We start from the raw sequence: 9,514 nt of genomic DNA, 5'->3' as shown, positions 1-9,514 counted from the left end.
GAAGGGTCCACGTGGAGCTGGAGTGGAGGCTGCGGGGGCGCCTGGCGAGGCCGCACCGAGAACCTGCCCCTCCGCGGCGCTGGGAGAACGTCGCACTCGCTAAGAAGAAATAGGAAATGCCTCCCGCGAGCGATCAAGCCTGATTCAAACTCTGTCTGCGCGCCTGCCACGCTTCCATCCCTTCGCATCTATTAGGCTGGCGAATCGAAGTGACTCAGACAGTGCCCCGGCCCCAGAGTTTTAATTATCTTAGCATAAAAGAGATGGCGGCGGGGAGAGATCCCCAAGGATCCAAGTGCTTAATCACGTCCAGACTTCAGTCCACCTTAAAATGATGTGGTTTTAACCTCAACCTGGAGGAAAGCGGTTTCCTAGTGGGGTATAAAAGCCCAAAATAGGCCGGGCGCTGGGGCTCAAGCCTGTAATCCCAGCACTTTGGGACGCCGAGGCGGTGGATCGCCTGAGGTCAGGAGTTCGAGACCAGCCTGGCCAACATGGTGAAACCCCATCTCTACTAAACATACAAAAGTTAGCCGGGCGCGGTGGCGGGAGCCTGTGGTCCCAGCTGCTTGGGGGGACGAGCCACGATAATCGCTTGAACCCGGGAGGCTGAAGTTGCAGTGAGCCGAGATGATGCCACTGCACTACCCCGGGGCGGCAGAGCAAGACTCCGTCTCAAAATAAATCAATAAGTCATAGTCCAAAATAGGAATCATACTTAAGTGGACCAGCGATTTTACATCCTTTTCCAAGATGTCTTTAATCGCAAAATTAACCCCCCGAGCTTTCACCCGTTGAGCTTTCACCAGATGGTCTGGGATGCTGAGTATGTGTATTTACTTCGCATTTTCAGGTAAACCATCAGATCACTGGTTTCTATATGATTTTAGACCATCACCACCGTAGGTCAACTTGCAACTTTTGAAAAGCTTTTGATTTCACTTATTTCTCAGTTTTTGTTTTAATCTTATACGATGGGTCAGTGTCTCCTAAGCAAAGAAGAAACTAGGTTTAGGCGACAGCAAAACAGGTAGTGAGGCATGGACAGGTGTGCTTTTCCTAAAACCAACAGACATTCTCAGAAATTAACAGGATGCCATTTGTTATTTCACCCCAGTAAGTTTTCCATTACCAAAGTCTATGTACTAAACAACAGGGTTTTGTTCAAAAAAAGTTCTGGTCACAACCTGTTTTTCTTCCTTTCCTTTCACAGATTTGTTCATTTGACAAATATATTTTGAGCACCTACTACTTGTCAGGAACTGTCCTAGGCACTTGGAACACATTAGTGAACAAAGCAAAGATCGTTGCCTTCTTGTTGCATTATATTTTAGTCAATGGTTACCTTCCCCTCAAACGTTCAAACGTACCAGAGAGGAGTTCGCTAAGGATAAAAATGGCAAATGTTTGCACTTTGGTACACGTGTCCTGTGCACCGGGTTTAGTCATTTTCAACATACCCTCCCTCCCTCATCTACATCCTCCGCTTTTAGTTCAGAACAACAGTCATTGCGTGAAACTGAGCCTTCACACCACTACCTTGTTTTTAAATGTAATTGCTAATCTTCAACGCCATCTTCTGGTTTACTCATTTGCCATATTGATCCACTAGAAGTTATTTTTCTTAATGATGATGTGAATACAAATAATAAAATATTTTAATCATTAAAACTCTGGATGGCCTCATTACCCCTCAGGGAGGCAGTGACCAGGTGGCAACTGGCAATGCTGACCAAGGACTTTTATATATTAGTCATGATTGAAGCAAAAAATGGCAAAGCTTCTCAAATTGAAAAGCTTCCCCACCAAACTCACCCCCTCCACACACTGAGACTTGATGAGAAAATCAGTGTTCCTTAGTAAAAGGCTGGATATTTATCAGCAAGTGACACCACTTGCTGAAAAGCAGAAACTAATAGGAAATCAGTTCATTAAATGTGTACCCAAAACAAAGGCTGACCATCATAGTCCTTGAGGAAGTTACTTATTTCAGTGACTTATCCGTATGTTGAGGTTGCAGTCAGCACACAATCTGAATGGAGAATTTCCATTTTCAATTTCACATTTATCATGGAGTCTGTAAGAAAAGCTGACTTTACCTCAGTTCAGTATTTTAAAAGCCAATCTTTAAAATTACACATTTGCATGCAAGAAAAATATTTTAGAAAACCCATCCGACACACACAAACACACACACACACCACACCACACCACACAATAGATTCTTAAAATCTTGGATAACACTATTTTCTCACTAGTATGAATTCACTCTTTAAAAGGGGGGGGCTACAATTTGTTAAAAACAATGCAGCTGTATCCGTGGATAAATATAAAGGGCCATCATTTTTAATTACCAGAAAAAATCAGGAAAATACTGAAAGTGTTATTTTCATGTAATTTGTATAGAATATATTTCTTCTCTAATCGTCTTTGGTTGTATGTGTTTGCAAATCTAATTATTGGCCATGACACATTGCATGGCCAAAAGATAGTCTTGTTGGGGATTAAAGAAGTGCTTGAGTTTTCAAGGCTGTGAGGCCTTAGGACAGCCATTTCACCAAAGTCCTACTTCTGGGTGTACAAGGAGGTGGGGGTGTCCCTGACTCCCAGCAGTGTTTATTGTGGTGGTGAAATGATGCTTTGCGCAATGCCTGGCACGTCGTCATGTTCAGCAAATCGGGGCTTTTGTCACTTACTAAGCACCTCAGTACTTAGGGGCATCTCACCGACTTTCACTCATTTGGACCCCAAACCAAACCTGGCAGGCAGGGAAGGTGGGATTCAGCCCAAGTGTAGGGAGAAGGAAAGAGACTGAGAGAGGTCCGGATGGCTGGCCCAAGGACACAGCTCTGAGGAACTGTTTTTTTCTGCTTGTACACAGGGATTGGCTGCCTTTGGCAGGACTATTTCAGCATCAGCCTCTGAGCGCAGGCTGTCATAGGAGGGGGCATTTTTCACTCTGGCGCTGGCATCGCTGGTCAAGTCAGTGTGGGCAAGAAAGTCTTCCCTGACCTCATCCTCCTCCCCTGCGAGGTGGAGGTTGGCAGCACGTGACCACCGAATCCTTGTTTAACCCTCAGTAAGTGTTTTCTTCTTTCTGTTGCAACTTAGGATCATTAATGGCTGCCTCATGGCCTTTTTGGTTATGGTAAGTTCAGACTAAGGAAAGCTGCATTTTTTTTAAGCCATGGATCTAACCATTGACCTTCACTTTATTCTTCTTCACAAGGCTAAATTCACTTTAGGAAATGAGCGAAAGCCGGTGCTGCCTCTTAGCCACTCTTCTCGAATGTTTAATCCTCTGGGAAAAAAAAAATCTAACCTCCTAAGCTATTTATACCAGAGAGGAGCCGGGATGGAACACTCTGGAAATGAGATTATATTAGAAATCCTCTCACTGCACACTCAGTTTAAAATAATTGAATGTTCTTTGAAAAGTGATAAATTCTTTGGTAATACAATACAGATCATAAACCTGGATTTTTTCATGTAGGGCTGTATACATTTTCCTAATTTAATTTGCAGAATGCCTTGAGTGCCTTCAATGAGAAAATTTGCAGAGCTTCGACAGTAAGCATTCCCAGGACACAGGGTGTTCAGGACCAGCCTGGGATCTCTTTGAGGGCACAGTTAGTAAGCAGGGCTTTTTCCTAGATGCAGAATAGAACCCACTTGCAGGCTTGTAGGAAATGAGGCTTGTGATTGTAAGCGATTACAATCGATTACGATGAGAAGTCAAGGATACGAGGCGAAGTCGTCGCCTTTCCCTGTTTACAAACAGCTCTTCCCTTTTCGCCTCCTCTTCTTGCCAGCCTTCTAAGAAGAATCCTGGCAACACTTCCCTCCTCTCTGACGTGTCATGCTCTCTACGGAAACAGTGACGTGGCTATACACAGGGCCCGCTGACACTGCCAACTCCTTAACCAAGCCAATGAAAATGCAGATGGTTTGCAATACCTTTGGGCATTTTTCTGAAAACTGAAGCAAGAGGTGAAAGGCAAATGGCTTTGTCTAATTCCACCCATTTGTAACAGCTCCTAATGTTGGGTTATTCTAAAGTTTATCAACGGCTCTTGCAGCGAAACTTTGTGAAACAGCATACCGTCACTTGTCACATATAAGACTCTGGGCATGCTGGATAGAGGAGTGTATCCTTCTAGAAAGGTTAGATTATGCTGTGGTAACGAGACCCCTGAGATTCTGGGGGGTTACTTCTCTTTCAAATGAGATATCCATGGCAAAGCCACAGGGATCCGGAACATTCCTGGCCACCTGATGGAAAGAAGGGTACGGGAGAAGCATGTGCTGGCTCTGTTAGTTTCTACCTGGCAGTAAGTCACATGGCCTTGGCTCATATTCCCCCGTAATAAGGTAAGAACTACAGTAAAGGAGGAATTATCCGGCCATAATGTGGGTACCACCCGAGAGAGAACAACGGCCAGGAGGCCTGGGAGGCCTCGAGGGTGAGACAGAGAGCTCTCAGATGGGCAGGTGCATGGGTGGCAGAGGAGGGAAGGACAAGCAGGTATGGGGCTGAGTGAACGTGCTTGGCGGGGGATGGGGTGGTCGGGGAGTCAGGGGTTGCCGGAGGGTTTCCAGGATTGGGAATGACACAGGAGTCCCCCATATCCACCGTTTCAGTTACCTGAGGGCAGCCTCAGTCCGAAAATGTGAAATGGAAAATTCCAGAAATCAACACTTCGTGTTTTAAGTTGCATGCCATTCTTTGCAGGGTGGTGACATCGCGCAGGGTCCTGCTTCATCCCTCCTGGGATGTGAATCACTGTTTTGTCTAGCAGACCCTGCTGTATATGCTGCTGGCCCGTCAGCCGTGTGGCAGCCATCAGGCCGTTAGAGGGCAAGTGCCATGCAGGAAGATGTTAGACAGACAGCACATCCACAGCTTTCATTACAGCGCATGGTCATCATTGCCTGATGTTATTATTAGTGTTGCTAATCTCTCACTCTGCCTAATTTGTAAGTTACACTTTATCCTAGCTATGTGCGTACAGAAAAAAGCATAGTCTATAAAGGGCTCAGTACTACCTTCTATTTCAGGCATCTGCTAGGGGTTTTGGAACATACCTATCCTCTGAGAATACGGGGGAATCCTATTGCCAAGAACCTCAATAGAGAAGTGAGGAGGAGGAACAAGTTTACCGGGGAGACCGGCAGAGTGAGAGATGCCGTCTCACCGTCCATGCTGAGCTAGTTCTCTAGCAGGCACTGGGAAACACAGAACTGTCAATCACCTTTGAACCGTGACATCTAGAAGCAGTGAGGGGCTCAGAGTGATCAGCTCTAAACATGACTATGGCTTGCCTCTTGGGTCAGGCTTTTGTTGACAATGATCCTAGTCCTCCCTCAGCCCTTAACAAGGACAGTGGCAGACTCTGAGATGGAGGTTAGCGTGTATTCTTAGGGAGCATGCTTGGTTGGAAGTCAAGGGGAAGGGAGCAGAACTGGCCAAGAGGTGCCTGTGATGCAACGCCAAGCCAAATGGACTCCAGTCAATGCTGCAGAAAGCTCTGGAGCCAGGACGAGCCTGTTCCAACATGGAGTGAAGGGATCGGGCCCCCACACCCTGACTGAGCTGGCACTGGGTGCCAGCTGCCTCTAGAGGAGACGTGACCTGGGACGGTGGCTTTCTCCAGCTGGTGCAATCGCCACAGAAGGCTGCCTGCTGAGAACCACCTCCCAGGAGGAGTCCCAGTGCCCGAGGGAATGAACCTCTCACTCCCAAGTGGGAATCCAAACAGTGCCCAGCAACGTCCACCCAAGTCTACAACTCGTTCTGCTGTGACCCATTTTCTCCCATAGCTCCTGAGGGCAGCTCCTCCTGGTTCCAGTGGGCCTCCATCCCTGGAGGACGGTTGCCCGTTTCAGCAAATAAAAATGCAAAACTCCCAGTTAAATTGGAATTTCTGATAAACGTTGCATAACTTGTTTTAGTATAGGGGTATTCCATGCAGTATTTGGGATGTACTTACACTAAAGAAACCACTTGTTGTTTATCTGAAATTCAAAAAGCAACCTTATTCTGGAGAAAACTTAGAAGAGGAAAGCTCGTGGCACAAATTCCAACCTCAGCCACTGCAGCCGGAAGCCCAGTGAAGACTCCAGTGCCTCCCACTCTGACCTTTCCTCAGCAGCTCAGTGGCCAGACCCAAGCCTTCATCCTTGAGGGCTTTGAACTGGTCACCATGCCCCTCCTGGTCCAGGGGTGCTGCATCTCCACGTACCATTTCCCATCAGTACACACAGGGAGAGCCAAGAGGTGCCTGGATGGGTTGCCGGGGTCCTGCCCCATTGTATAGCAGCAGCTCCACACCTCTTGATGACCAGGGTCAACATGAGCCTTCTTGCTGCTAAACTCCACCCAAGGAGCCTCCCAGAGGCCTCCCATAGCTTAGAGTCCAGTGCACCCTTGCTGTGTCTCCTGGAACCTTGCAGAGCCCAGATTTGCAGAAACGAGAAGCACAAATTCCCCAAGGGGTCTCTGAGAGTTTTGGTAAGTGGGCCACTCCTCACCCCCACCTTGGCTCCTACTGAGGACAAGTGCTATGTGAAGGTTTCTGACACAGTGTGCGAGCTCCATCCTCCCAGCCCTTCTCCCACAGCACGCCCTGGCTGCACTTCTGCCTGGCGTCCTGTAGTCAGTGCTGTCTCACGTTCCTGGGAGTCGTCCCAGCCGTGTGTTTCAGCATCTCCTGGGGCCTTGCTGGGTGCTCAGGGCTGTGTCCCAGGAGCATGGCCACAGACTGAACTGGTCTCTCTTGTATGAATCTGTGCTCCCCACACCTCCTTGGCCCAGCACTCCCAGACCCCAGGACCATGAGTGCTCTCCTGCATCCTGCTGGCATCTTTCCTTCAGACACAGCCCCGTTCCTCCTTAGCATGCCCACCTGGTCCCCAGCTAGGCCGATTCCCCAGCCAGGTGGATCCTGGGTGGAAAGGGGACATGTTTTCTTCCCGGAGAGAAGCCTCTGTCTTGTTTCCAAATCAGGGTAGCACAGCTCTGAGGAGGAGGGGGGTCCCAGAGTTCCCACAGTGCTCCCAGCAGCCCAGGGCATACATCCTTCTTTCCTAAGTGCTACCTGGGCACAGCCTCCCAACATGTGCTGCGGGGATCTTGCTCAGGGCACATCTCCTGGGACGCAGTGTCTTCTCTGTGCAAGTCAACCATTCATTTCTTTTAACTGTGATGCATTAAGCCCGTGCCTCCCAGGCTTGGTGGATGGGTCAGGAGTGGGGGAATGGACAGCCTCAATATGAAGTCGTTGCACCTCTGAGGGAGAGAAGGGTTGGGAAGGAAAGACCCACACGTCGCTCAGCAAACCAAGCACGATGCGGTAAGGCTGGTGGGAGTGTGTGAGGAAGATGTAACATGCAGTGACATCTGAGCAGAACGTTGATGGCAGAACTGGGCTTCTCTAGGCAGGGCAGGATGGGAGATAAGGTTGGCTCCTTCCTGGCAGGAGGACGCTGGGCAATGACAAATGGGCCAGGAACCTGAGGCCTGGGTCCCAGGCTCCTCTGGGTTCTGGGTGTGGAGTCGTCCTCTGGCTGCTTGGGAGGACTCGGGAGGGCATTTTGGAGCGGGAGCCGCTGAGTGTGCCTTTGCTCCTTGCTTTCCAGGGGTCAGAGCAGCGGCGGGAGAACGAGGGTTCAGGTGCTTCCCAAGCGAGAACAGATTTTAGCCAGAGGGTCATTAAGTTAATTTCAACATCAACATTAGGTGACTCGTCAAAAGTCCTCTTTCAGCTTCCCTCCACATATATTTAGCTTTAAAAAGTTGCAACATTATCTTCTTGCTAATGCTCTGAGGCTCCCACTCGGGAATGCAGCTGATGTTTCCTGTTTCAGAAGTGTGAGCGGCTACCCAGGCCAAGTGGGAGGGCAGTGCCACTGCGACAAGGCCTGAGAGGTCTGCCCCCGACGTGTCCTGCAAAGCCACAGATTCTGTTGGGGTGGGCACCTTCACAAGTGTGACGTGGAATCCCCGCTTTGAACCCTTGAACTTGAGTCTTCGAAGGGCTGTGGCCTCCTAGAACTTTCTGGGCTTGCCTGGGGGCTCCCCAAGGCACTGCGGCATTGCAGTACCACAAACCCACGCACTCAAGTCCAGACGTTTCTTAGGACACAGGGAGCGATGTGAGGCCTGGCCCATCTGATGTGACAGCCTGGCCCACTCCACTGACAAGCTCTCCTTGCCCTTCCCACTCACCGCACAGGAGGCGCAGAACCTCCATGCGCACCTGCCCACCAGCGGCAGCCTGCTGGCTGTGAAGCCTCCTCTCAGACACGAGAGGCCGTGCGATATATTCACCCATGGTTTCCTCAATGATTTCCCGCTATAGCCTGGTGGGGAAGAGAGGCAGGCTGTAAGATTTGGCTTCGGAGATGAGCACATCGACATGGGAGAGGTCATTTGGAGTTGCTGGATGTCAATAGAAGCGGGGAGCACGGGCAGACCCGTCTGGCTCAGGTGGGCTGGGGAAGCTAAGCTACACAGACGTAACCAGGCTTGTGTTTGCACAGTGCAGCCTCAGCTGACTCCTGGATTCACCCCCTCCAGTCTTCTCCCCACTTACTCCCAACCCTTCACATTGGCCTAGGCCTCTGCCCCACTCGCCTCTTAGCCCACTTCCCTCCCCATGGAGAACATGGAGGCGTGAGATGCACCTGTCGGCTGCCCCTCCACCCTCTCCTGCTGCCTTACAGGAGGGTCCTGCCTCCCTGAGGCTTCTCAGGGTGGACCAATGAGCAAAAGAAGGAATACCTGGGGGCACCACGCAATGCTTATTCTGTGGCCCTTGAAGCAGCCATTGCAGAGAGGCCCTGGTGCTTGTTCATGCACTAGGTGTGGCTCAGTCATTTCATCTCAAACCTTCAGAGTTCTGGGAAGGGTCAAAGCAGAGAAGTGAGACAAGGGAGGCACCATGGCCCTGCGGGAGTGGACGTGCATCCTGCCAGGGGCATTCAACTCACAGGACAGTCTGAGCATTGCCCAGAACGTGCTAGCATTCCGGAAAGGTGGATGCTATTGTCAGTGTTTTGCATAAGGCATGTTGGCCAGCACCCAATAATGGCAGCAGAGGGTTTCAAGAGGACAGTTCTACCAGAACCATCCTGAGTCTTCCATGAGATGTGAGCCTCCTTCCTGCTGAGCTTGTGAGCACCCTGGCTGTCCTCTCGCCACCCCTTCTTGGTGCCTTTGTGCTGCGGGGCCCTCCACTGGGGCGGGCTGAATCCTGGCTGTCTTTGAACACCCCGAAGCCCGCCGGAGGTCCTCAGTGGTCATTGAACTAAACAGCGTCCCTCATCCAGTTCAAACTGAAATTTCAGTTATGAAACTACCTTCAGAAATTCCCTTTCTATTCTGAATGTTGTGCTTTTTCTTTCAATTCTTTGCAAAATCACCAAAGCCAGGAGGCAGTGCATTGAGAATAAATCCATGGGCTAGGCTTTTCTCTCTGCTCACTGAATTTAGCCTCTGTTTTAATTTGGATCT

General features: G+C 49.7%; 1 protein-coding gene across 1 annotated transcript in view; it reads right to left on the bottom strand.

Moving 5' to 3' along the window:
• Positions 1 to 8,333, bottom strand: part of IRF4 (interferon regulatory factor 4) — an 18,915-nt gene extending 10,582 nt beyond the window's left edge. Inside the window, exons 1-4 of the mRNA XM_011984600.1 lie at positions 8,228 to 8,333; positions 5,196 to 5,226; positions 3,727 to 3,866; positions 2,878 to 3,026 (exon numbers count right to left, since the gene is read on the bottom strand). Of these exons, the coding sequence (XP_011839990.1) occupies positions 2,878 to 3,026; positions 3,727 to 3,866; positions 5,196 to 5,226; positions 8,228 to 8,333 (426 nt within the window). The remainder of the gene's footprint in view (positions 1 to 2,877; positions 3,027 to 3,726; positions 3,867 to 5,195; positions 5,227 to 8,227) is intronic.
• Between the last annotated feature and the right edge of the window lie 1,181 nt (positions 8,334 to 9,514).

The sequence above is a fragment of the Mandrillus leucophaeus genome, unplaced genomic scaffold, assembly GCF_000951045.1.
Source record: "Mandrillus leucophaeus isolate KB7577 unplaced genomic scaffold, Mleu.le_1.0 Scaffold27, whole genome shotgun sequence".
NCBI classification, from domain to species: Eukaryota; Metazoa; Chordata; class Mammalia; order Primates; family Cercopithecidae; genus Mandrillus; species Mandrillus leucophaeus.
The sequence above is the reverse complement of the archived record's forward strand: the minus strand, read 5'-3'. Positions and strand labels throughout refer to the sequence as shown.